The 26,872-nt window shown below is 52.2% G+C and overlaps 1 protein-coding gene across 1 annotated transcript in view; it reads left to right on the top strand.

Moving 5' to 3' along the window:
• The first annotated feature begins 7,811 nt into the window (after positions 1 to 7,811).
• VDR (vitamin D receptor) overlaps positions 7,812 to 26,872 on the top strand; it is a 31,317-nt gene continuing 12,256 nt past the window's right edge. Inside the window, exons 1-4 of the mRNA XM_059935766.1 lie at positions 7,812 to 7,959; positions 18,249 to 18,379; positions 25,485 to 25,669; positions 25,872 to 25,992. Coding sequence (XP_059791749.1) covers positions 7,814 to 7,959; positions 18,249 to 18,379; positions 25,485 to 25,669; positions 25,872 to 25,992 — 583 coding nt within the window. The 5' untranslated portion in view covers positions 7,812 to 7,813. The remainder of the gene's footprint in view (positions 7,960 to 18,248; positions 18,380 to 25,484; positions 25,670 to 25,871; positions 25,993 to 26,872) is intronic.

Raw genomic sequence — 26,872 nt, 5'->3', positions numbered from 1 at the left:
TATATCTAAGTAAGCTACGTATCTCCTGTCCCACTGCCTAGAGCTTCGTGGGTTCCTGCCTCTGGGTTCTGCTCAGCTCCAAGAAGCTACCAGTGCTCCCAAGAGTGACAGGACCATCTGCTAAGAAAGAGCCTTGATGAATGGCCAGTAGAGTGGGAGTCTGTAGCATGGCTTCTCTGGAGTGACCTGCTAACCCGTGACACCGTATGGGGTGTCAGTTCATGACCTTTACCAGGTTCTCAAAGGCGAGGTATATTCCCCAAAAAGTTAATTCAGAAGCGCCTTCAGGGGTAAAGTTATTCCTGAAACTGCTGGATCATCAGCCACTTAATTTCCCATCCTTCAGTCAGTCGTTAAACAGTTTGGTCCACCTCAGGTGTGTTCTTAGAGCTGCAGTGCTGGGGGCCAGCCTCCCCTGGAAACGACTGAGCCTAAGACAGAGGCAGCAGGCTGGCTTGGCAGAACTTATGCAGCTACTCACACTCTTGCACAGTGCCCTTTTCGTGGGCTGGAAACTTCTCTCCAGGTGAAGCCAAGGAGGCAGATGCTGTCTGCACTCACCACCTTATTCACTGCCCTTGTGGGAATCATGATCGTAACTGGGACGTTTATGAGGTCTAAATCAAAATTAACTGTAGCCAGGCTAGCTTCCTGTGTTTCTCCCCTGAAACCTCACTCGCATCACAAACTTTGTAGATTTTTTTTCTATCTTTTCATGACAATTTCCCAGCAGATGAGAAGTGTGCTTCTTTTTCTAATGTGTGTGGTAGTACCACATGGTGGCCCTACCAACCCCTCCTCCAGAGACACTGTGGGAATGGCCTAGTAGATTCATCTTAGATGGCTGCGGAGAGCTGGTTTGGGACCAGTGGTTGAAAACTGTAGGGGCTATTTCATCTGTGCATAATGAAGAACTTTCTAAGCATAGAGCCATCCAAAGAGTATGGATTACCATGGGAGATAGTTCTCCAACAGAAAAGATATTTAAGTCCAGGCTAGAAAACTGGCTAGAATATTATAGAAGCGATTTAAGATGGTTGGAGTAGGTGGTGTTGAGTTTCCTTCCAATCTTGAGATATTCTGAGATGGCTGGTATCCACTGGATTTTACTTTGGAAATTGTAGTCTTTGGAAAATAATTTCCAAATGTTCTCAGCCACGTTTAAAATACGTGTGTGTGTGTGTCGAGGAACTGGGGAGACAGTGGGGGAAGAAAGAATTGGGCCAAGTTCTAACTCTACAGTACACTTTCCTCTTTCCTTGCCCTCATTTCCACTCTATCCCCCCTCAGCTTCTTCTGGGAAGCAATGCTGAGACTTTTCTGGAGAAAGAATATGGGCTTATGTTGGGGATGGTGGAGAAGGAAGAAAAGGCATCACCTCAACTGGCCATGATACTGCTGTGCCTAAGTTATACTAGAATAAAGAGACAGCAAGTAAGAAGTTGGGTAGGTCATACAGCGTTCAGCACTCTATGGGCAGAGTTGCAAGGATGATGAAATGAAAACAACAAGAAAAGGGCGTGCACGCATAAGCACATGTGCACTTGTGGCTGGCGTGTGCACAGGCCCATCCGCTCCAGAGAGAGCCCAGCGTGTGGTTGATTCCATGTGCGCCAATTTTAGGAAAAAGGAATTTTCTCCCCCTCTGCTGGGAAATCACTTAGCTTTGCATTTCTTTCTAGAAGGAGAGGGAGCTTTGAGCTAATGTCAACAATTAGAAAGCACGTTTTGATCAGTCCAGTCCCAACCCTGCTGAGGGAAACCCCTCTCCTGGGCTCCCAGTCCCCATAGGACCCAAAGGGGCCACATCACTCCCGCCCTTCCTGCCCCTTAGCATCTGAGGGTGAGTGGGCCTCACCTGTTAGTGGGAAGGTTGGGGAGAGCGCTCAGTGAAGGAATTTCACTTCCTGAATGGTCTTAAGGCCTCATCATGATGGGAATTCAGCCTTGGAGTTGCATACTTTCAGAGCTAGAAAAGACCTTAGAAGTCAGACCTCTGTCTGCCGCTTGGTCCTCCTAGAGTCACAGCTTTACTGCCCTCAGGACTCCGAAGAGGGTCTAGTGAATGCAGCAGAGTTAAACCGAGCCCTGTAGCACACTTCGATCCTTGTCTTGCCAGGGGTCTCCCCAGGACACCCTGCGGTTCCCACCCTACAAGACTGTCCTAGGTGAGACTCTGCCCGGGGATGCCCATTCAGCAGAAGCCACTGGAAGATGGGGTGTCTGTTGTGTGAGCTGACGGGCAGACGTGTGGGAGAGGCAGTGGTTGTGGCTTCGATGACTGGAAGGAAACACATTATCTCCTCATTTCTTGCTAAAGCAAGGTCAGGCCTGGGGTCAGGCTCAGGGAGGGGTTTTGATGTGGGATGCTGACCTTGGAGGAATGGAAGCCAGGGGCTTTCTGCAGAGCTGAGCTACTACCCCTCTGCTTCTCCAAGGCTCAATACTAAGGGTTTGGGTATTTCTAAAGCAGGGCAGGAGGGGGTGGCTCTGGGGACAGCCCCAGCAAAGGCAGTGTGATGCTCTTATACTCAGAACATGAATTGGGGGTGGGGGGTGTATGACGTGGCAAAGGGGGTGGTATTAAGCTGGGGCTTTTTCCACTTGTTTTTTTTTCGCCCTGTGTCTTTACCCCACTTTCCATGCACTTGGACCTACAGGCTAAATCTAGGACAATCTTTCCTAAAAGGACCACACAGTAGTGCAAAGTTGCATGGGGAGGAGAGGCCCATCTTTTGAATGGGGTTTTCCCAGGTAAGAGAGGTTGGCTGGCAGAAGAGAGATCCTGGCTGATTTGGGAGCCTTGGAAGGAAAAGTGCCACGAAGTTCTTCTGTCATGACCTGGGGATTGCCCTGTCTGCTCCTCCCTGACTTAGTGGAAGTGAAGGGTGTCCAGGGCACAGGGTGAGGAAATGACTGAGTTACCTTCCTTAGGAAAAGTAGAGCAGGGACTCGGGGCTCAGCTGCCTCGGTTCAGATCTGGACTCCAAAGGCAATCATCTCTGTGCCTCAGTTTCCCCATGCCTAAAATAGGGGTAATAACAGTACCCGCCTGCGAGGTTGTTGTGAGGATTAAATGAGTGAGGGTACAGGAGGAACTTGAAGCAGGGCCCGGCGTGAATATTAGCGCCTGTGCTGGTGATTATCGCTGGGACGTGTTGAGTTGGCAGGAGGCAAGGGCAGCCCTTGGCCATTGCAGGCAGCCAGCCTGTCCTCGTTTGGTCCCTGGCACCCCCACTGGCCTGGCCGTGGGACCCTGGGCAAGTCTCTCAAAGTGCCCTACCTGGAGTTTGGTTTTGCCATCTGTAAAATGAGATTGCTTCTCATCTCACAGGACTGTTCGGAGGTTACATGAGATCCCGGGTGGCACATAGTAGATACTCAAACACTTTCTCTTTAAGCTCAGGGATGGTAGGCTACCTGGATCTCAGGTCTGACCTCTAAATATCTTAGGGGCTGAGAGCAGGAAAGCAGTGGTCCTTTCTGTACCCACTTGGTCCTTACCTCAGCCTTCCTGAGGAGCAAGCAGGGAGTCTGGGAAATTGCTAAGGCCATGAGGTAGAACCCAGAAGAGCCCGGTTGGCTGGGGGGCCTTGGGCAATACAAGCAGAGGGAGCAGAGGAGAGCCTGGCTTGGAGGAAGTGGCCACATGTCTGTACCCTGCAGGTACCCCTCCTCCAGCCACGGTCCTTGGGAGTGGGCCAGCCATGTTCACGTTACCTCAGTAGGGTCCACTGACACTTTCCTCACTTGTTCCTTGGGGGTGGGCAGTGCCTGAGGGGGTGGTAGACCGGTCAGTGGGCTGGCAGTCTTAGAACTGGGCCCAGGTCTTGGATGTCCCTTGGGCTCTCCCCTTCTCTGGCTAGTCGGGCCACTAGGAGGCAGTGAAACAAAAGCTGGGGGTCTGAACCTCCCCCATATGGGGTTTGCCTGAAAGGCCTTTGCCAGGGTTCGGGGTCAGGCACCTGTATATCTATTATCTCCCCAGCCACTTCCTATTGGCGTCAGCGAAGGGAGGAAGTGTGTGTGTGTTTGTCTGTCTGGGTGGGCAAGTAGCACTGAGTGTGGGTGGAAGTGGGAAGGGTGAAATTCCACCAGCCCCACCTTGGTGACCCATCACGCCACTAAGACCCAGAGTCTGGACACTGGAGTCAGCCCACCTTCAGCCTTCGCCGAGGCCGGAGGTGTTGAGCATGTCTGGGGAAGAGCTAAAAGTGGCAGAAAACATCCTGTTTGAAAGCAGTGCGTTGCTGTATTTAACCCCTGCAGCACCTGCTCCGCCTACACCCAGTCTCCACAGACAGCGGATCCCACACACCTGTCTTTGAAGCTATGCCAAGAGGCCAGGGCTAACCTGCACCATTCCCAGCTCCCGGGTGGCCTCTGCCATCGCCCGGGCACCGGTCTCCTTCCTGCCCTCAGCAGCCTGCCAGGCCCCCCTCTGGCTCTGCTTCTCCGAACATCCCTAAAACCTGGGGGTGGGGCCGTGGGAGCAGTCGAGCTCCCTTGGAAGAAGCCCTTCCTCCCTCCCAACACTCTCTGCAGCTCTTTCCATTTGCCCATGTGCTGGCGGCCACCTCCCACCCCTTCCCGCTGCTCTTGCTGCCCCCGGCCTCCAGCGAGGGCTGTTCCTGGCTGCCAGCTGTGCTCCTGCCCCTTCAGTCCTGCCAGTGATGACGCCACATGTCTGCCCCCAACAGATCACTTCCGTCAAGTTTTCAGTCCCTGATCTGGGGACTAAAGCCCCTGGAAAGAGACTCTCATCCGGCTTGATGAGCTCTCTAGCGGTGAGGTCAGCGCTGAGCTGTAAAGCGCTTCCCCCTTTTCATTTCAGAGTCCTTTTGGTTGGAAGCGTCTGCGAGCCCTCACAGAAGGGCACCTCTGCGCTCGACTTCCCTTCCCTCCTGCTCCTTCAGGTGGGTGTTTCCTCCTCAGCCACAACCTCCTGGCTTTCTGTTATCCGGGGGCGAGGGGAGGCGGGCATGGGAAGGCGGTGGGCAGGGGGAAGAGGAGATACTCCCTTGCCCTTGGCAAACGTGGGTCGGTCCAGTCCTGTGTCAGCAGAGTCCTCAGCAGCCCGCGGCCGAGACCTGGAGCCAGGCTGATCGGGGTGAGGCCTCAGAGGGAAGGGCTTGCAGATGCCCAGGCCAGGGCCCCAGGGGGCCATCCAGCATGGTGAGGTTTCCTATCCAGCTCCCAACTCCTTTCTCTTTCCTGCCCTCCACGGTCTCTGCCTGTCACTCCTGGCACTGCCAGCTCTCAGGCCATATGTGCCTGGGACTCTTCTCCACCTCTGGACTCTGGTCCTGGGCCCTGGCTTCTTGGTAGCAGGGCATAACCCCAAGCAGGGCTGAGTTGTCTCTCAGCTCACCTGAAATTGTCCTGTTCACTCTGGGCCTCTGGCTGCCGGGTCCAGCCTTCTGTCAGGCCTAACCCAGTGCCTGGGGTCCCACCCCCGGGGCCAGGAGCCTTCCTGCCATCACTCTGTTGCAGGAAGGCACAGTGTCGTGTTTTTTCAATTCCCTTGCATCATCACATCTCCAGTGGGCCCAGATGATGCTGAATACTTGTTGGACTGATCTGACTGATTTCCTTCCACCCTCACATTTAATTTCTCTTTTTTCCACCAAACCCACCGGATGTTTGGTCGCTGGATGACACAGACTCTGTAGCAACATCACGATGACTGGGAATTGCATCATCTCAGCTGACCTGGGGTCAAGCCACAAGCATCCTAGACAGTTTCTCTTCTTGCCCCACAATGGTATTGGGCCTCTGGGATCCCTGCCCACTTCTGGGATGTGGGTGACACTCCAGGAGCCTGGAGTCAGCCTGGACTTAATATGGGCTATAAGGACAGTGTTGACAACCCCAAAGGCACTCTCTTTTATTTTTAGTTGTTTTACAGTTATGAAGTGTTTTATGTATACAGATGAGCATATAAAACGGAAAATAGTGTTTTAGTAGTAGTAATAAGACACTGTATACCTACCACTCAGAGAAATGGAATATGGCTGCTGCATAATGCCTCTGCATGCCCTCCGCAGTCTTACTCCCTCAAAAGTTTCTGTTAATCATTCCTTTGTTCCTTTTTTTTTTTTAAAGTGTTTCTCTCTCTGTCTCTGCATGTGTATACATATAAACATTATTGTTTAACAAGTATCAACCTAGCTGTGATAGGGATGGGCAACAGGGTCACTATTATTACTTTAAAGTTCCCAGGAAAAGAAGAGCTGAAAGAGAAAGTTAGGGGATCCAATACATCTGCCTGTGATCAGGGCCCCTCTGTCCCTGCAGGGCTGACAATACCTGTCCTTATCTGTCCAGCTTCCTTTGTTTGGCTTGAAGCTCTTGGTGAGATTTTGCTTTTTGCAAAATTAAGTATTTGTTTTGTGCACTTCGTAATTATAGTTGCTAGAAAACCTCAATGTTTGGGCTTCTCTGGGCCTCATTTGTATAACAAGTGATAATAATAGTACTTGCCTCATTGCGGTGAGATGAAGATGGACTGAAATAAGACCCTACCAGGCATTGATGTGTCAAACCTCAGCTCAGATTGAGAGCCTAGCCATTGGAAAGAAAGAAGCTTGGAGCTTCCCAAGGGCCCCCGGAAGCTACCTCTCTCATCTCAGTGGGAGGACGTGGCACCAGGGTAGGAGGGGGTAGGGTGCTTGTGCCCTCACCACTGGCTTTCTCTCTTGTTCTTCTTCTGTCCTGAGGGACCCTCCTGCCCTGGAGCCAAGGCACTTAAACCTGTAGCAACGCATGTGAGGACTCACGTAAAACTGGGAGGCAGCAGGGTCTGAAACCATTTCAGGGAGGCAGGAGGGACCCCAGAAGCAGCTCTGAGCTGCCAGCAGTGGGGACCAGAGGCAGCAGGTGAAGCCAAGGCCCCAGTTTGCCCAAGGGAAGACCTGTCAGCAGCTTCCTGAGAAGGATCTCCCAAAGCTATATATTTTGTTCCCTCTGTCTCTTTCCCCCCTTTCTTCAAGTGCGAACTCCGTCTCTAGATAATGCCTATTTATAAAAGCCAAAATTAGTTCACTGTATATGACTCACGTTACTCAGAAGGACGTTCAGAACGATGTGTTGAATTTATATTGAAAAAAAAGAGAGAGAAAAAGACTGATGAATTTGGTACCAGGACCGCAGGGGCACAAATCCTTTCCATCCTGAGCAGGAGGGCGGCGAGGAGCTGGCACGACAGGGTCTGATTTGGGCATGTAATCCATCCTCTTCCCCTCGCCCTGAAGGAAAGAGGGGCTGAGGGTTTCCCTCTGCGTTGGAGGCTGTTGGAGGACCCTCGTCCCTCCTAGAGGGGACACTAGGCAAGAGAGGCCTCTGACCTGCGGCGGGTCCACTGCTGAGGTGGAGCTGAGGCCAGGGGTGGGCGTATGTTCATTCGCATAATCCTTCCTCACACCCGGTGAAGAAAAACACATTCTTCAGATGAGGACAGTGGGGTGCAGAGAGGCTGAACATCTCACGCAAAGTAGCCCAGCCCCTAGGCAGCAGGCGCAGCCTCTGTTCCCTGGCACCTCGGTTCCAGGCCACGCCGTGAGCATCACTGCAGCGCCCACCCCCCACCCCCGCCACAGATTTGCTCCGAACTGGGTTAGGAGCCCTCCTTCTGCTTGTGGCCAGCAGAGTGTCAGGAGGATGAGCTGGGGACCGAGAGCCACGAAGGGAGGGCACCGAAGAATCCTGCTCCGGCCTGGGCCCCGGGGAGCTGCCCAGCTTTGCTGAGCTCCTGGCAGAAGGGCCGCCAGCCAGCCCTGGCACTGTCTCACCCCTGCCCGCTGTCCTTGCAGGGATGGAGGCGATGGCAGCCGGCGCTTCCTTACCTGACCCCGGCGACTTGGACCGGCATGTGCCTCGGATCTGCGGTGTGTGCGGAGACCGAGCCACCGGCTTCCATTTCAACGCTATGACCTGCGAAGGCTGCAAAGGCTTCTTCAGGTAAATCCTCCCCAAGGGCGAGGGGGAGGAGAGGAATGGGGCTTCCCAGGAAGAGACCCTGCGTTTTCCGTGTCTCCTTCCCTACCAGGCCCGGGCACACGCCAGCTCTCACAGCCCCCGGGGGGCGATAGGGTCTCGAGGCTATCTTCTGCCTCCTCTGCCCTCAGCTCCAGCTCGTTCTCTGACCCCCTCAGAAACTGCTTTCCTGAGGTGGCATGTAGGTCCCCATCCTTCCATTACCCCTTGACCTGCAGCCCCCTGCACCGACCCACGTGTCTGTCCTCCCAGAGCAAACCTCCTACCAGTTGATGATCACAGCTTCCTAATCCAAGAGACCGGCATGGCCTCGGGGAGGCCCAAGAACTTGGCCTCAGAGCTTGCCCTCTCCCCCCTGCCCCATCCAAATCAAACCATTCCCTGGAACAAGGGAAACTGCATCCCTGGCTGGACCTCCATAGTTGATCTGTGCCCAGATCTGCATCCACGGCTTGCCTGTCCCGGGTTGGAAAGCCAACCTCAGAATGCCCAGGAAGCGCAGGCATTCCTGTTTGGTCAGGGCCAGTTCCTCTATGAGCAGCTTCCTCTCTTCTCATGCGAGCCCAGCACTACCAGCGCCAACAGTATGGGAAAGTACTAGACAGGCTAGACAAAGGCTGTTCCCATCCAGAACCAGGGAGGGAGCATAGGGAAGTGATGAATTGCAGGATGGGATTGTGAACCATGAGAAATCAGCATTTGGCATATTTTGGAGAGAGAGAGAGAGAGAGGGAGAGAGAAGCCTGCAAGAAGGTGACCAAAAAAGAGCTTCTGTATAATAGTCTTGTTGGAGGTGAGTAAAACTAAGGGCAAGGCTTTAGCCATCAAAGAGAGGAAAGAGTCAGTCAAGTCCAGAACAAGGACTCCTATTTCCCTGAACGGGCATCGAGGGCAGAGTGAATCAGAGGCCTCAGGATGTCTGGGGTGCTCCCCTCCAGCTCGGGGACCCCTGGGCTCTATATATACAGGCTCCCGACTCACCTGCCCTCTGTCTCGGGAGCTGGCAGGCCTGCAGTTTCACTGCCTCGAGCAACCGCTGGGCCGCGGGCAGGGTTTCTGTGGGTGCTAACTGCCTGTGCGGCCTGGCACTTGTTGCCTACTCAGCTTCCCGGCAGGCTGCTCCGCATCTCGGGAACCAGACTGGCAGCGTCGCTGGTTCCAGGTCCTGTTGCCACGTCTCTTGTTCCTCTGGCCTGAAGCCAGTGCTTTCTGCAGGGTGGGCCTTCCCGAGCCCAGGCCTCGTGTCCCAGGTGCCACCTGGACCCTTTGCTGCCAGGGCCTGGGGATGGGGGAGCTGCCTTCAGAGTGGAAATGGAGAAGGAGTCTGGGTGCTCGCATCAGGGCCTGCTTCGCATCTTAAAATCAGGCAGAAATGTGTGGGCTATAGTGCTACTGTGCCGTTAATTAATTGTCTGTCTTTGCTCAAATCTCTTGACTTCTCTATGTTTCAGTTACCCCAGCTAACCACATGGGTGTGTAAATACCCGACCCCTCTAGTATATAGAATAAACTGAGGATTAATGAAATAACGTATACAAAGGTGTTTTGAGAAACAAAGCACAATAGAAATATATACATATTTGATGGGTCAATACTGATGTCCTTCGTGGAACCTTGCCCTAATAAACCAAAGTCTCTCCAGCCACCCACCCTCCTTTTGTTTTCGCTTTCACACACTGCCTCCCAGATTTTAATGAGCATCTGTGATCCGAGCATTGGACTAGGAGCTGGGAACATGGAGACCCAGACAAAGGTCATATCTCGTCAATCTGTGACCCAAACGTCTCCAACTGCTCTCAGGGCTGTTTGGTTGATTCATGGACCCCACCCCAAATCCCCTCTCTTTCCAGGTCACCACCCACTGGGGTTCTGCTCTGAGAGATGGGACTCTTAGGTGGCTGCTTATTGGATTATGACATGTGGGAGTTCCTCACTAGAGTAGCTCCGACCCCTGTGCACCTGGGCTTGCTGCCTTCAGACACACCACTAGGCAGTGAATCCTTGGGACAGACCCATTAGGCATCCAGGTGGAGGGAGGACAGGAGATGCCAAATGGATGGGGATGGCAGGTTTGCACATCCAGGGCACCACGGACCAACAGTGTGGCTTGCTGCACGTGGGCACATCGTGCTAACGTAACCCAGCCTCAGCCCCTCTCTCTGAGACGCCTCAGAGTTCTGCTGCTGGCTGATGGCCACAACGCCCGCCTGCAAGGCCTGGCATTATCGGCAGCAGGCTGCTTTTATCTTGTTACCCTGTCCTCGGTCTACCTTATATCTTTACTATCTCTGCCTTGATGACTGAGCCAGGCTGCACTTTCTGAAGAGCCAACATCTCTGTTGTTTGGCTTGAATTTTGTTTTATAAATACACACACAAACGCACACACGCATGTACGCACCGTTGATCTTCGTTGTTTGTGGAGTCCGTATCTGCAAATTTGACTACCTGCTAAAATTTACTTGTAATCCCCAAATCAATACTTGCGGCACTTTTGTGCTCATTTGTGGACACGTGCAGAGTGGAGAAAAATTCGAGTCTCCCGATGCACACGTTCCCAGCTGAGGCCACGCAAGACATCCTGCCTCTGCTTCAGCTCTCACGCTGTAAACAAGTGTCTTTTTCTTGGTCTATTTAGTGCCACCCTTTTTGCATTTTTGTACCTGATGGTGATTTCACTGTTCAAGATGGCACCCAAGCCTGGTGCTGAAATTCTGTCAAGTGTTCCTAAGCACAGGAAAGCTACAAGCTGCCTTACAGAGAAAAGACATGTTAGACAAGCTTTGTTCAGACGTGGGCTATAGTGCTGTTGGCTGTGAGTTCAATGTTAATGAATCAACAATATGTATTAAGTGAGGTGCCTTTAAACAGACAACACACATGAAACAAAGTTATGTACTGATGGATTGATGAAAACGTTGTGACCAGAGGCTCTCGGGAACCTAACCCGTATTCTCGTAGGAGCGATGGTTCAATATTTGCTGATGGTTCAATATTTGCTTGATAGAGCATAACTACCTCGAATAACAAGAATAGACTGTCTACATGTAATTTCTTCTCTTCTTTCCCCCCCCCTTCCCCTACTTCTCATCCTTTGCTTCATCCAAATTCTGTTTGATATTCTTCCACTTTAATCTATTTCAAATAGTTGTTCGAGAATTCCATTGTCACTTATATCTGTTTGTGAAATCCTGATCCTGGGAAGGAAGGCCTCTGTCAGTGGGAGGTACTTCTCTGTGTTGGGTACCACATCCTTGAGAACACAAAGGTAACACAAGTCCTTGCTCTCAAGGAGTTCACTCAACCCTACAGTAGCAGTTCTCAAGGCAAGAGCATTACTTTGGTGTTGAATCACTGGCTATTTTCTAAGCCCTGGGGTATAAGCCCATTTGACCATTTAGTGTTTGATTGACTTCTAAGTTGACATGGGCAGGTTTCTAGATGGTTATATGTCTTGGTAATAGGTTAACAACCAGAGCACAAGCAAGAGCCATAGGAGGAAAATATGTAAGCCCACTACAAAGCATGTATACACACACACACACACACACACACACACACACATATATATATATAGTGATGATCTGTGGCTGTGGATGAATCTCTGGTCATGAATGGCTTTGTCCAGATTTTGATATAAGGGAAAGGTGTAAAGGACAGAGAAGAAAAGTCAGAAAGACCCTTTTGATGAAGAGAATGAAGAATACTGGCGATGTTTAAGAGGTGAACTTGGAAGGCAAGCTTGAGAAACAGATCACTGCTTGCCTCTGTATGTCGTCTCCCTCCTCCTCCTCAGGACACTGTGAAGCTGACATGTGCAGCAAGCGCCAAGCCAACAAAGACGGTGTGGAGAAATGCCTTCTTGTTTGTGAGCCCCAAGGTTCTCAGGGACCTTGTTAATGACGGGCCTTGGGGAGCACAGGCTGGTGAGGATCCAGGAGCATGAGGAGGGTTCTGGCTTTCAGGAAGTTCATCCTGACAATATTTGCAGGAGCTGTGCTGTGAAGGGAGCAGAGCAACGGGGCAGGTGTCCAGCGACCCAAAGTGCTTAAAGGCAGTAGAGTAAATAGAGAGGGGAGGAGTGGCCACTTGGGGCATTCTGTGGGCACAAGTGAATGAGTCACCAAGAGGTTGGTGTTGCTGGAGAGAACTTTGTCCAGGCCAGCTTGGCATCTGGCCTCTCTCCATAGCTGCTCAAAGATGTGAACGGACGAGAACGAGGGGGTCAGCTACGGATCAGCCAAGAGTGATGGTTGGAAGCTTGGGGGGAGGAGGCCAGAATAGTTGGAGAGGGAACGCCACTGGAGGTGTCAAGAAAGGCAGCTACGTGGACATGAGGAAGAGGGTACATATCTTTCTGGTCAGTGTTTCATTTCCTTAGGAAGCCAGCACTCTCCTCAGGGCTCACTGGTGTGAATTCCCTCTAGACACACGCTGGGAATCCTCTCCGTGCGATGGCAGTAGAGGTGCCAGTAGAGAGGATGGCCATATGTTATCCCCTACTTCCAACCCGCCCATCTCAGATCCTGCCTCTATCCCAGTGGCTTCTCTGTCCTACAGAAGTCCTTCAAACAGCCCGTGCTTCCTGCTCATGGACTTTGGGGGGCATACTTTTGACGGCTGCTCTGGCTTGGATTGAGATATGGTGGATTCATGATAAGGACCATATTATGTAAGAATGCCAGAGGCTTTGGAATCAAACAGATCTTGATTCTAATCTCAGCTTTTATACTTTATAGCTGTGTGACATTAAGCAAATTATTTAACTTTCCATTGCCTTTTTGTACCACCTGTAAAATAGGGATAATATCTATCCTAATAGGTTGTTGAGAGTGTTGGAGAGAATATGTAAAGCACTGGCAGAGAAGGCTCTCAGTAAGTGGTACCTATTATCATTGTCCCTTTGTAGTGTCTGAGTTTCTGAGAACAGACAGTCCTTTCCTCTCCTCTATCATGGAACCTGGAACATGTGTGACTTTATGTGCCAGCAAGGGTCTCTGATTAAAGGTCCCCGAACAGGAGTTAAATACCAGGTGTGAGAAAGAAAGGGCTGGTCCGGGGGCTCTAGAGACCTTCACGTCAGTCAAGGACTCTGAGACCTGGTTGGTGCTCAGAGAAACTGGACATTGGTCGCTGTAACTGACACAAGGGCTGTGGGTCTAGACATCAGGAGCAACAAAACATGAAGCAACGGTACGTTTCAAGTTTCTCTGCCTGCAGAGCCCCACACCAGGCACTCCAGGTGTTGGTGTGAGATGTGCTCTCTGCTTCCAGGATTCTCACTGCTTTCTTCAGCCACCCTTCAGCACTCCCTCTCACTGCCCCTCCCTGCCAGCTTCTCTCCCTTCCCTTTATTTAGTGCTTACTTTGTACCAGGTCCTGCTTCCTTTATTTAATCCTTACAGCAACCCCCTCTGTAGGGTTGTTTCCATTTTACAGATGTGGAAAATGAGGCATGGGGAGATTAAGTAACTTAACCCAAGGTTGTGCATTAGAGTTTAAACCCAAACAGATCCATCTAACCCAAGTCTGTGTTTCATTTAAATTTTTAAAATAGCTATAAAGGGTGGGGTTTTTTGTTTTTGTTTTTTGTCTGGTTAAGTAATGCCTGTGAATGGTTTTTTTAAAAAGATGTAGACAGTTCAAAAGGGAACACAAGTGAAAAATAAGTCTCCTTCTCAACCCAATTCTCAGGTCCCTACCCACAGGATGAATTCCTGGAAGTGGCTTTACTGTGTGAAAGGCTCTGTGCACTTTATATATTGGTAGATACAGGCATACCTCATTTTATTGTGCTTTGTTTTATTGCACTTTGCAGACACTGTGTTTTTTACAAATTGAAGGTTTGTGGCAACCCTGCATTGTCAGATGATAATTAACAGTTTTTAATGATAAAGTATATTTTAATTAAAGTGTATTCATTGTTTTTGTAGACGTAATGCCACTACACACTTAATAGATCACAATATAGTGTAAACATAACTTTTATATGCACTGGGAAACCAAAAATTTGCGTGACACGCTTTATTGCGATATTGGCTTTATTGCGGTGGTCTGGAACCAAACCTGCGATGTCGCAATGTATGCCTGTATTGCCAAATGGCCCTCCAAAAAAGAGGCCTGTGCTCTTTACCAGTGCTAACCTACCTTCCCTTAAAGTTGGTTTTTCTTTTTTAACCCACCTGCTGAGAACCCCTTGATGTCACCACACACAAATGTGCCCAGTGGGTCTCATTATCAGACCACACAGGCAGGCCTTTCATATCAGGAGCTCTGTAAGACATCTGCATCCAGACTGGGCTCTGGGATTTCTGTGACACTAGAGCTGCAGTGGAGACAAAGCTCAGAGCTAGTATTTGGCCCCAGTTTGGGGTTTTACAAGGTGTGTCTCTGCTGTCGGGGTTACCTACTGAAAAAGGACCCTCCTGTCCCAGGCCCGAGACCCTGGCCCCAGGCGCTTGATGCTTTTGTGAGCTGCTTGTCTCATGTTTTGATGAATTGGTCTCTGGTGCAAGAATCCGTCAATGTCCTTTCTCACCCTGGCTTTCTAGAAACTGCGTCTATATTTAGCCTGGTTGCACCACCCCTACCCCCCCTTCCTGAGCTGGGGTATAATTGCCAACCATCCAGAGAATGACAGGGTCCAGGCTGAGAGCGCTGCTGAGGAAATGGGCTCCCTTGGAAACCCAAGGCTCTTGTTTCTCAAAACCAAACCAGCTCCCAGGCAATTAGTGTTAGGAGGAAGGCAGGGCAGGGCGTGGATCTTCAGGACAAAGCACAGAGCCAGGCCAGTCGGGCTGCCCTAAGTCCTCGTGGGCAGAGGCTAGCTGACAACCACATGTGTGCAAGTGCCCTTAGAAGGCGGGAGACCGGGGAAGAACTGGGCCTCAGAGACCAGGGAAACTGTGTCCTGCCAAACAGCCATGCTGGGCCAGGCAAGCCAGAAAGGCTGGCTCCAGAACCCATGCTCCGGGAAGGGCCTGGGCCTGCCTGCTGGAGTTGGTGAGAGAGCTTTCCCCGCCCCAAAGGCCGACCCCACAGCCCAGAGCATGATGACGTTGTTCGTGATGTGCAGCCTCCGTCTCCCCAGCCACGAGCCCGCGCCTTGCCTCTGATTCTGTCTGTCGAGGAGCCACGGAAGAGCTGCTTACTGTATGCTTTCATAATAATAACTTCCGAGCTCCATATGTTTATAGGCTGCTTTCTGCTTTGCTCAAATAATGTGCAGACACAGTACAAGGTTGGTGGGCTTCAGGACAAGGTGTGGCAAGGGGTGAAAAACACAGGCTGCATTCTTACCCCCCCCCCCCCCGTCTGAGCCCTGCTGTGAGCCTGGCCAATAGAATTTTTAACATCTTTCTTCCTCCCTCCCTCCCTCCCTCCCTTTCTCCTTTCCTTCCTTCCTTCCTTCCCTCTCTGTCTCTCTCCCCCTCCCTCTCCCTCCCTCCCTCCTTCCCTCCCTCCTTCCCTCCCCCTTCCACCACCTCCTTTCTCTCTCTCCCTCCCTCCTTCCCTCCCCCTTCCACCACCTCATTTCTCTCCCTCCCTCCCTCCTTCCCTCCCTCCTTCCCTCCCCCTTCCACCACCTCCTTTCTCTCCCTCCCTCCCTCCTTGTCATGGTCTTGGTCCTCTTCCTCCTCCTCTTTCAATCTCAATCCTGTTGGGCTTCGTACTCCTAATATAAGGTTGAAAGCAAGGACGCTGGTCCCCCTCCCCCAGTACTTTCTTTTAACCCAGCCCTGCGTTCTCTGGACTCCTACCCCAGCCTCTCTGGAGTCCACTGCTGCTGTCAGGCCAAGTTGGGCTGAGCAGCTATCTTCCACTCTCCTGTGTGTGGAAGCCTGGGTTAGGCTTCAGATTTACAACATGAGAAAGATAAAAGAAAGAGAGTGAAGTTTCAAAATCTTTTTCCAAGCAAATGTGTAGTTGGGGGAGGTGCCCACTGGTGAGGGGCAGGGGCAGGCCCTGTAGAGTCTGAGGAAGGAGAGACGGGCCTCGAAAGGACACTGGGGCCCCCTCCCTCCTGGGGCCTCGGGAAGCTCTCAGCCCCCAGCGCAGGGATGTGAGAGGCTTTGGCTCATGTGTCTAGAGGTGCCGTGATGTGTGTTCTTCTTGGTGCCCGCGGCCCTAGAGAATGAACAGGGTGACCTCTGAGCCAGACAAGACAGTGGGTAGGAGGACAGAGAAGCCCCTCAGCTCAGCCCCCAGGCAAAATGCTGGTTGTTAAAAAAAAAAAAAAAAAAAAGGAAATGAGAGTTTGCTCTAATTAGAAACTTCTGGTCCTTGAGTAGGTTTAGAGAATTATGGGCATTCTGGGGCCTGAGCATTTGTGGTAACAGGTGGCGCCTCAAGAACCACCAAGTGGGAAGGAGAGAAAGGAGTAAAAGGGGAGCCAATCTCATGTCCTGGAACATAGCGATGTGCCCTGTGGTGATGACCGTATCTCATTTCAGGTTAACCAAGGTGCTTCCATGTTCTTCTGTCCCTCTGGGAAGCTGCGGTAGACGTATGAAAGCACAAGGAGAAAGGCTTTCTGTTTCCATAGGCAAGAGGCTGGGATACAGTCTCTCCCTGGGGAGTCACTGCAGGGGCAGGACATGGCCTTCAGTGGGCTGGACCGGGGGCTAAACCACCCGAATAGCCAGCACTCCTCCACCTCCCCGTATCGCCCAGTCTGCTGGTGACCCCTTGGGTATGAGGGTTGTGATGGGAGGGTACCAGGGCCGAGGTCCAAAGCCAGCAGCACCTGCTTCCCAGACCACTGGGTGTCCTTTGCCTTGAGCTGTGCTCAAGGGCCAGCTGCCTGAAGCCGTTCGCCTGTGGGCTCAGCTTCATCGAGCTCCTTGAGTTTCTGGGTATGAAACAGTATGTCCAACCCAGGAAACTAAAAGCTGAGCCTCATATTCCTAAGGTCCCAACTTGGGAGCCTCAAGTCTTTGCTAAATCGCCTCAAGTAAGTCTCTTCACCTCAGGGGTCCTAGCCATAAAATGAGGGGTGCCCTAAGGGTCTTAGAGTCTGACTACCTATGACTTCCTGTTCCTCTAGTCTCTTCTCCCCTCTCCCGTGGGTCAAGTTGGTTTGGTCCCCATATGTCCATGTCGACTGATGAACGTGTTTGTCCTAAATCCGTATGTGTTCTAGTGAATGTGAACAATAAGTCATTTTTCGCCAAAAACATAACTAGTTTATGACATCTGGAGAAGACGATATCGGTAGCTCATCTCCAGGAGAGGGAAAGGGTTGAGCCTGGACCTTGGCTTCTAAGGCTTGGGCATCTCCACAGCTCCTTGGAAGAGGCTACTGCTCACAGAGAAAGTGATTCTGCCACCATCTTTCCCCAGCTAAATCCTGGCACCTGTCCTGGGGCAGAAAGAGTGGGGCCTCCCCTTGCTGGGGCTGGGGAGAGTGAGAGGAACCTCTAGGATACAGATGCTGAGAAGCGTCTGGGGAGCGGTCCTTTATGCAGCCTCATGAACGTCCCATGTGCTGTAGCTGGGAGCAGGGGAGAAAGCCGGAATTAGGAAAATGAGCCTTTGGGCTTGCACGCATGCCTGTGCGCGCGCGCACACACACACACACACACACACGTGCGCACACACACACACACACAAATTTACATAGGCTGCGGGGTGGAGCGGGGTGTGCCAGCTAAGAGCTAAGAGCTCTTCGGTAGTTTTCTGTTCTTACAGAACTCTTAACTTCCTCTACCTTTCGGAAAGCCAAGGCCAAACCTCAAGGCACCCACCTGCTTATCTGGCTGCTTCTCTTTCTGGGCCGGTTGTCTGGATGTCTGAAGCTATGGTTTGGGCCCTTTCTCCCTTCTCTGTGCACCTGTGCACACGTCTGTCCCTGAACCGGGGATGCTCTAGTCACAGACCTCTGACTCTAGAAGACTTAAAGCTGAGACCAGCTTCATCGCCTCTCGTCATGGCACTAAAGGCAGTGAGGGCAACTCTGCAGATTTCAGTATTAAAAATGTTTTTTGCTAGCTAATTCACTCATATTTCCTGTGTAATAAAAAGGGAGGAGGAGAGTACTGTAAAGGTAAGTAAAACCAATGATGGGGGCAGAATAGGAAATGACTGGGCTGGGCCGTCATCCTCCTTGGGAGACATAGAGCCCCGGGGCGGGGTGGGGGTGGGAGTGGATTGGCAGGTCTCCTGATCACAGCCCTCTCAGGCCACTCTCCCACAGGCAGGGCCAAGGGGCTGGGAAGTAGGTGACCCAGACGAGGGTCTGTGCTGTCTCCGCAGACGGAGCATGAAGCGGAAGGCACTGTTCACCTGTCCCTTCAATGGAGACTGCCGCATCACCAAGGACAACCGCCGCCACTGCCAGGCCTGCCGGCTCAAGCGCTGTGTGGACATCGGCATGATGAAGGAGTGTGAGTTTCAGGGGCGGGGCCTGGGCGGGGCGAGGGCGGGGTCAGGGGGAAGGTGGATGCTGTTTACGCAGGTTTGGCCAGCAATGTCCTCTTGCCCTTCCTCTGTAGCTGCCGGCATTTGGGGCCTGAGTCGGGAGTCCGGGCATGAGTGGGACCAGCAGCATCAGGCAGGGCAGCTGGAACTCCAAGGTCAAAGGCCCAAGGGGTCCTGCCAGCCTTTTTAGGATCCGTGTGTGTGTGTCCCGAGGCCCAGGAAGGGCCCCTCCTGTGCGAGGCCTGTGAGGAGGGACAGGCAGGGCACTGCCTTCATGAGCCCCCCCAGGTTTGTCTTCCTCTAAGACGTCATCGCCATTCTTACAGCAGCCTCTTTCCAGGACCTTCGGGGAAAGGATGAGGCTCAAGGACCCCAGGGTTCTTTGGACTTTGGGAGAGAGGGCTGCTGTCAGTGGGGAGGGGCAGGAGTGATGGGGAGGAGAAATACTCAGCGCCTGGCTGTCATGGGGTTTCTGTCCCGCCCTAGCCTTCCAGCCACTCTGGCCCAGTGAGCAGAGCCGAGGGCTGGTGTCCAGGACTAGGTGGAAAGATCCTGTAAGGGGAAGCCCTAGACTCTAGGAGGACCCTCTAGATCCAGATTGAAAAAGAGGCGCGACCCTCTAGGACTTGCTGTCCAGCACTGGCATTGCAGAAGAGGACCAATGTGGCAGGTTAACATGTTCTGACCCACTGTTAAAAACAACCCTTGGGGACTTCCCTGGTGGTCCAGTGGTTAAGACTCCATGCTTCCAACGCAGGGGGCGCGGGTTGGATCCTTGGTCGGGAACTAAGATCCCACATGCTGTGTGGCGTGGCCAAAACAAAACAAAACAAGACTAAGCTAAACTAAAAATAACCCCTGGACTTTGCATCTGAGCTCTAGTGCCAGTTACTTGGTAACCAGAGTAACCACTGAATTCAGTAGACCCTGGGAAGGGCTGGCCAGGCCCTCCCTGGGCTGGAAGCAAGGGCACTGGGCTGGCCTGGTCATGGGTGCCCTCTGCACACTATTCCCTGCTCTGTGCCTTTTGCTTATCCCTGTCTGTGAACTGTACCCTGATCCCTTCCAGGCCCTGGGATGGGGGCCGTGCCCTGCTAAGCTATGGGCCTGAGGAGGCTCAGGAGGGACATTCAGACACAGCCACCCCTGGAGGCCCTCCTGGCCATGGGGCCAATTCTGGGGGGGGGGGTGGTGGGGGGTGGGCATTGGAGAGGTTAGGTACAGGGGAGATGTGTCTGGAACAAGGAAAAAGCCACAGGACAGGGCTGAGGGGATGGGAAATTTCTTCCTTGATGGGAAAAAATGCTGTGTTTTTGGGAAACAGAGGCCAAGTGGCAGCCCCAGTGAGGCCTCCTCGGGCCTTGACAGGCTCCCTTCTGGTGGGCCACGGCCCCTCACTCCTGATACCAGTTCCCCAGCCAACGCCAGCAGCCCTGGAAGAAGCTTCCAGGCCATCGTTCCTCCTCGCCCCCATGGGAGCATGCAGGCCTGGGCACGCTGATCACTCCTAGCCCGGGTCCCCTGCCCCGCCCCGCCCAACTCCTGTTTATCCTGGAGTCATGGAGGCTCAAGGCCTGGGTGCCTCGTGGAGCTTCTCACACGTTGGCTTAGTGCAGCCTGCTCTGTTCAAGGTGCTAGGCTGGACGTAAACAGGAAGCAGCATGTGCCGCCCCTGCCCCTGCCACTGCCCCTGCCCCCTCCGAGCACACAGCCTCCACAGGGCAGGGGGCCATGGTTCTAAGGCTCCAGCCAACCAAGAATGGCCCAGAGTTACACCTGAAATTCAGTAAGGCTCTGCCACAGGAGTTCTGGTCAGGGCCAGCCTCACTGATGTCCCAGAAGTGCCTCTCCTATGTCTCAGGAGAAAAGAGATGTTCCATCCGCTTAGAACAGGAAGCACACTTAGAAATCATCTGAGACCCAGAAAGGCAAAAATATTAATACCAGGATTGGAGTCAGAAAGTGTGTTGGGACTAGAATCCAACTCTTTGTCCCCTCCTAGATCACTCCTGGTCCCCGTGGAGAGCACTGCATCCACCGTGATGAACAGGCCTTGAGTGTTTCAGGGTGCTCCCACCCCAGGAACACCACGTGGTGGGGGGCCAGCAATCCAGAATCGGATGCCCACCCCCAGCCCCTGGTCAGCTTTGTGCCTCAGTCACCCCAATCTCAGCCTCAATCCCTCGGACGGAGCCCCGTGCCCGCCTCCTGCTCTATGCCCAGGGCAGCCCTGTGCCCACCACTCTTGCCATGCTAGTGCAGGGAGCTGTGCTGAGTTAGGGATGGGTTTGTAGAGCTGCGCTTTTGGGGTCTGGGCCCCAGAGCTCCATCTGTAATAGAAATGTTGGGCCAACGCTAGGCTTATTCTTTCCACTGCCCCAAAGGGAAGGTCCTCCAGGAAGAGCTCTATTTCCTGCCTCAGGTTAGCCAAGCTTTGGGGGGCCTGGATCTCCCCAGCTCAGGTCCCTAGGAGAGCTGCTTATTTATCACCCAGGCTGGCTGTCATCCCCAAGGCCTAGCCTCCTAGAGACAACTGAGTGTCAACATTAGTAAAACCACAGGACACCCCAGGGCTTCCTTTGAAGGGAGCTGCAAACCCAGGCTCCTTTCTGGTGGGGACAGGGAGGTGGCTGTTTCCTAGAGGAGGCATAAGAAGGGGAGGAGATGCCTGTGGGAACCAATGTTTATTGACCACTTACTGTACCAGTGTCAGGCACTAGTACTTTCTTGTTAAAGTCCGACAACAATCCCTAAATATGTAAATACTTCTGTTTTTATTTTTTATTTTTTGTGATAGATGAGCAAATTCAGAGAAATTTAAAATATCATGCCTCCAAAGCTGATAATCTAGGCCTGTGTGTTTCCAAAGGTCAAGCCTGCGGGCTCCACCCCAGCACAGCCCTTCGGCCCCCCTCCCCTTTCCCCTCCACTCCCCTCAGTGGGCCAGAGTTCCTCCACTGTGCATTTCCAGGCACTTCCTGGGGCCCTAAGAGATGGGCGGAAGAGAGTTTGTTCCCACTAAAGACTCTCTCTCTCTTCAAGTCCAGGTTGACTTGATGTCCTTGGAGCCCAAGATATTTCACAGTTGAGTTCTGGCCTCTTGTAGACCTGGCCTGCACATGTGAACTTGTTTAATGTTTTCATACATGTACATCTTTTCTGCCCAGCATGAGCACAGCCCCTGGCACATAGTAGGTACTCAGTAAATATGTGTTGAATGATTGAATATTAGCTCCCCATTATGCTTCTTTGTATCTCTGCATCTCCCACTGATTTATATATCAGGAAGATCTCCCACATCTGATATTGTCAATGTCATTCATTGGGGAAAATTTTATGTCTGTTTCCCTAATGTTGTCCTTAGGCCACCTGTGGCAAACTGAAATGTTTTTAAGTTGTTCGTGCTTTCAGATCTTGACCCCCTCACTCTATTCTAGACTTTATGGAACAGGGAATATCTTGCATGGGATTAACTTGAGCAAAGCCATTTGCACACTCAGCAAGGACCTGGGAAGCTACTAAGCAGCCATGTGGATTTCACAAAACCCCTGTACACAGCTCATGTCCTTTATTCACTGGAGAGCCCATCAATGGGCTTTTAACTTGAGTGGCTTTTAACTTCAAAATGTGCCTCCTAGTGAGAAATAAATTTCTATTGTTTAGCCAAAGAAACACAAAAAATAAAACAAACAAACAAAATGTCCTCCTACATGATAATAATGGTATTTTTAGTAGCAATTCACTGAGAAAATGATTCTTTAAATCCTATGAAATTAACAGCCCCTTTAAACAAATGACTTATTTCATAAGTCACAACAACATCTGCATATGTGAGAGACTTATGACTTAGTAGTCCCCAGAAAATGTTGCCTGGAGGGAGGCCCATAGATTGGCAGCCTTCATTTGAAACCAGCGGATCTTAGCATTTCTTCCTCTAGTACCGCACATAGGATGGTGGTCACTATTTGCTAGAAGTGATGGAGAAGATCAGTGTCATAAGGTTAACCTCAAATCTCTTAACTTTTTCCTTTTAAGGTAAATCACTTACAAGCTTTGCGACTTTATTTACTTTTTCACACTCTTCAGATGCATTGGAACACCTTGTGCGTCAGGACTCCATGGCTGAGGACCAGGGTCCTGCTGAGCCTTCATAGCCAATTATAGTCACAGGCAGTATGGGGTAGTGGTTAGGACCTTGGACTGTAGAGCCAGACTGCCCAGGTCCAAATACCAGCTCCACCACTTGTTTGCTGTGTGACTCTGAACAAGCTTTATAGCCTCTCTGGGCCTCAGTTCCCTCATCTGCAAAGTGAGGATAATAGTACCTGCCTTAGGGGTTATTACAAGGACTAATTAATGTGAGTTAATATATAGAAGCACTTAGAATAGGGCCCGGTACATTCAAATAAACCTCTATTTTTATTAACAGTATTTTTTATTACATACAGCTTGATCACCAGGATTTCCAGCTCCCAGCAGATTAGAAGTAACTCTTAAGGGGGATAAAGGCATACTTCTAGAGACACACAAATAAGAAGACACAACACATAGCTGAAGAGAGCGGGCTAGACTGGTATGAAAAGTAGTACAAGAACTCAAAATCACAGCTGGCTGAGTCATATGGTGCAGGAAAACAGCTCCATACAATTCTGAGGTCATAACCTTGTCCCTGCAAAGTCCAAGAATTATTCAGAATGATGCCTCTGAATCATCAAGCAAAGGTTACATGATGTTACACGTGTTCTGTTACAAGGTATTCTGTCTTGAAAATACTTCAGTCACAATTATTTAAATTAAAAATGTAAGCTTTGCTCAGCGATCTGGTGGGCTGGCGTGTGGCGTGTGCCATTCCGACGTGGTAGGGAACATGCAGCATTGCTATACTTCTCACCATTCTTTCCTGAGCCAGGATGACGACCAGCACATAGTAGGTACAGCCAGTGTTGATGTGTTGGGTGTCCAGCGCATCAGACTATTGAGGAAGCCCCAGTGGGCTAGCCTTACAGGCACTGTAGGATGTGGCCCCCACCCTTAGGTAGCCTGCAGTTCCAGTGAAGGAGACCTTGAACTTCTTAGGCTCTCTCTATAAAGGCATTTACCGGGACCTGTACTAACCGTAAATGTAACAGAGTGAAAAAACGATCGGGTGCCAGTGTGTGTGGGAAAAACGGCTCACTGCAGATCAAGGCAATAAGAAAGCCTCTCGTCGTACGAGAGGGCTGTGAACTGGGTGCTGGAGAACCGACAGAACTTGCATGGCTGCTGGGGAGAGAAGACCCAGCTGGACAGGCACCCAGCACAAGGAGAAATGCAGTGGCAAGAGTGAGCAGGTCATGTTCACAGGTCAGCAATCCCAACGTGACTAGAGCAGAAGCTGTGTCCAGTGGCCCCGGGAAATGAGGTTGGAAAGAAGGAAATCATGGAGAATCTTGACTTTAGTTGGGGCGTGGTAAGCAGGAAGGATCCAGAAAAAGTTTCTGAGCAGGAGAGTGACATCCTAGAATCACAGGGGGTTATCAGAGCCCTGTCGGGGCTGAGAAGCCTGCCTGTGGGCGCACAGAGCCAGCCCCCCGGCTCCAGACTCATCGCCTCCTCCGCCTGCCCCTCAGGTGAGCAGGCAAGACCCGACACCTAATCTTGGCTTCCCCCCGCTAGGGCCTTGCACCCGGCCTTGAATGGGATGCTCCTTCTCCCACCCTGCTCGATCTCTTGGGGTCTGAGCAGACACCCTCTGTGGGAGGAGGGCTGGCAGCTCTTTGGGCAGGTGAGTCAGTAACCTGGGCGTGGCGTCCACCCCAGTCTTCCTCTAGGTATAGTTCGTTTCAGCTCTGGAAGAAACAGGCCATCTTTCGCAGCAGGCCTCCCTTTCCTGCTCTGCCCACTCCCACCCCCGACAGGCTCTCCCTCCCCGCCCCCGCCAACTTCTCTCGTCCTTCCCCCACCCATGGGACCTAGGTCAATAGGCCTTTCTCGAAGCCGGACACCCATCCACTCTAGGGTTCTGGTTCCTTTCCCTGCTCTTGTGAACTCTCAGTTCTGTGGGCAGATGCCCTGGCAAGACCAGTACAGAGCAAGCGGCTGCAGGCCGAGGGCTCCAGCGCCCACTCCTGCCGTCAGCGCTCTGCAAGCCCCAGCCGGGAGGTCTGTGTGCCCAGCTGCCCTGCTAAGTACCCCTGCTCCCAGCCCCGCCCTCCCGGCAGCTGCCCCAGCCCGGGGAGGCCCGGAGCCCCTGCGCAGCCTGCAGGGGACCGGGGATCCCCGAGGTCAGGTACACTGGCCAGCTGCTGGAGAGAGCTTTCCAGATTAGAGCTGTGAGCTGCTATGCTTGGGGACTTCCAGAGGACTCGAAAACTTCCTTGGGCAGTCATTTCAAGACTGGACTGGCTGAGGCAGGGGTTGTTTTGGCCCAACCAAAGAGGCAAAGTCTTTCTACGTCGGTCATAGTAGATCACAAGCCTGGGAACTTGGATGTGGGGAAGGCCGTGTGAGGTCTTCTCAGCACCTCCTAGCCTCTGTCGCCGTGACTGTGCACCCTCCCTCCCCCCAGTGTCTCCCTCAGGATCAGGGAATACAGGGAGGGGGTAGAAGCGACAAGAACAAACGTTTAGTGAGCATCTGCTCTGTGCTAGGCCTGCATTCAGGTCTCAAGGCAGTCGGTCCTTTGAGGTAGGATCCCCACATACGCATGCTTTATGGAGGAAGGAACAAAACAGGGACTTAGAAGAGATCATATGGTCGAAACTTCTCATTTTAGAAACAAGCAAACAAAAGCCTGGAGAGCTCAGTCTGTGCAGAGTCAGACACCTTGTTGTTGAGATCCCAGGCTCCCTAACAATGCCCAAGCATCCCACCTCCCAAATCCTCTGTCTCCTCTCTCATGCGCCTGCCTTTTCAACATAGAACACGCAATCTTCCGTTCGTATCGTGGGCTTGGGGTCCCCGTGGCCGGACGGCCCGGTGAGCTCCAAGTGTGAGGCACAGCCCCTTCCATCTTGTGCCTTTACACCTGGAGGAAGGTTCCTTGGAGGCGCTGCAGGGGGGCCCTCCTGACTCCCCCTTCCCGCCCCACAGTCATCCTGACTGATGAAGAGGTGCAGCGGAAGCGGGAGATGATCCTCAAGAGGAAGGAAGAGGAGGCCTTGAAGGACAGCCTGCGGCCGAAGCTGTCCGAGGAGCAGCAACACATCATCGCCATCCTGCTGGACGCCCACCACAAGACCTATGACCCCACCTACGCCGACTTCAGCCAGTTCCGGGTACAGCCTGAGCCACCAGCAGAGCCCGGGCTCCGAGGCGGACGGAGGGCAAAGGGGGATCTGGGCGCAGAACCTGGGAAGGGACGGAGGCTGCTCTGGCCTTCTGACACTGGGGAGGACTCCCCCTCCTGTCAGAGATCAGGGCTGGGGTAGGAAGGTGACCCCCAAGTGTGGGTCTCTGACCCTCCACCTTTCCCTCCAGCCTCCGGTTCGAGAGGGTGAGAATGAAGGGAAGCATCCCTCAGGGCCTTGGTTGATACACACGCCCAGCTTCTCTGGAAACTCATCGTCCTCCTGCTCAGATCACTACACCTCCTCTCCAGGTAAGTGGCTCTGCACGCCTCCCAGAGAGCCCAGGGCTTCCCCAGCCCACCTGTCCTAGGCTGCGGCTGGAAGGACAGCACTTACCTACTGTGTGCCACACAACGTCCTCAGAAAAAAACCTTTCTTAGAGAAGAGCCGGGGCTTTCCTGAGGGCCCACGTGCAGGACGCTGAGGAAGAGGCCAAACAGGGGTCCGGGGGGCAGGGTCTGCCTGCAGAGCCTCTGTTCTTTCCTCTAAGCGAGCCTTCTTCCCCCCGCTCCCTCCCTGGGAGTGACCGGATTCCTTTAAGGGGTACTTTGAGCCCGGGCCCTTGGGGTTTTTTTTGTTTGTTTCATTTTGGGTTTTGTTTTCTCCGGTTTTATTGAGATATAACTGACATAGAGCATTGCAATCATTTAAGGTGTATAACATAATGATTTGATATATGTATATATTGCAGAATGATTGCCACAGTAAGTTTAGTTCACCTCACATAGTTACAAAGATGTTTTCCCCCCCGTGATAGCTTTTAAGACGTACTCTCTTAGCAGCTTTCAAATATAACAAACAGTTTGTTAACTGCAGTCACCAGAGCCTGAGTCTTTGGAAGGTGGAGTTCAGCATGGAAGGAGAAGATGTGGGTCCCACTACAGCCCGCCTTCCCCTCAAGCCCTGGGGGGCCCCTAAGGCCCTGGAGGACCTGTCCCTGCCAGCTCATCCTTGCTTTCCTCTTACAGTCCTTTCCTACCTTCCTCTTCATCTTCCTGTCTAGTCTTCCCCCTGCCCTTGCCTTCATCCTTCTACCTCTCACCCAACCCAGCTGCCCTCTGGTTGGGGCCTGTAGAAAGGCAGGGATGGAAAAGCCCCCTCCCCCCTGGGGAACTAGTATCCTCAGATATG

The sequence above is a fragment of the Balaenoptera ricei genome, chromosome 10 (genome assembly GCF_028023285.1).
Source record: "Balaenoptera ricei isolate mBalRic1 chromosome 10, mBalRic1.hap2, whole genome shotgun sequence".
Lineage (NCBI taxonomy): Eukaryota > Metazoa > Chordata > Mammalia > Artiodactyla > Balaenopteridae > Balaenoptera > Balaenoptera ricei.
Note: the sequence above shows the minus strand (reverse complement) of the source record. Positions and strands in the feature narration are given on the sequence as shown.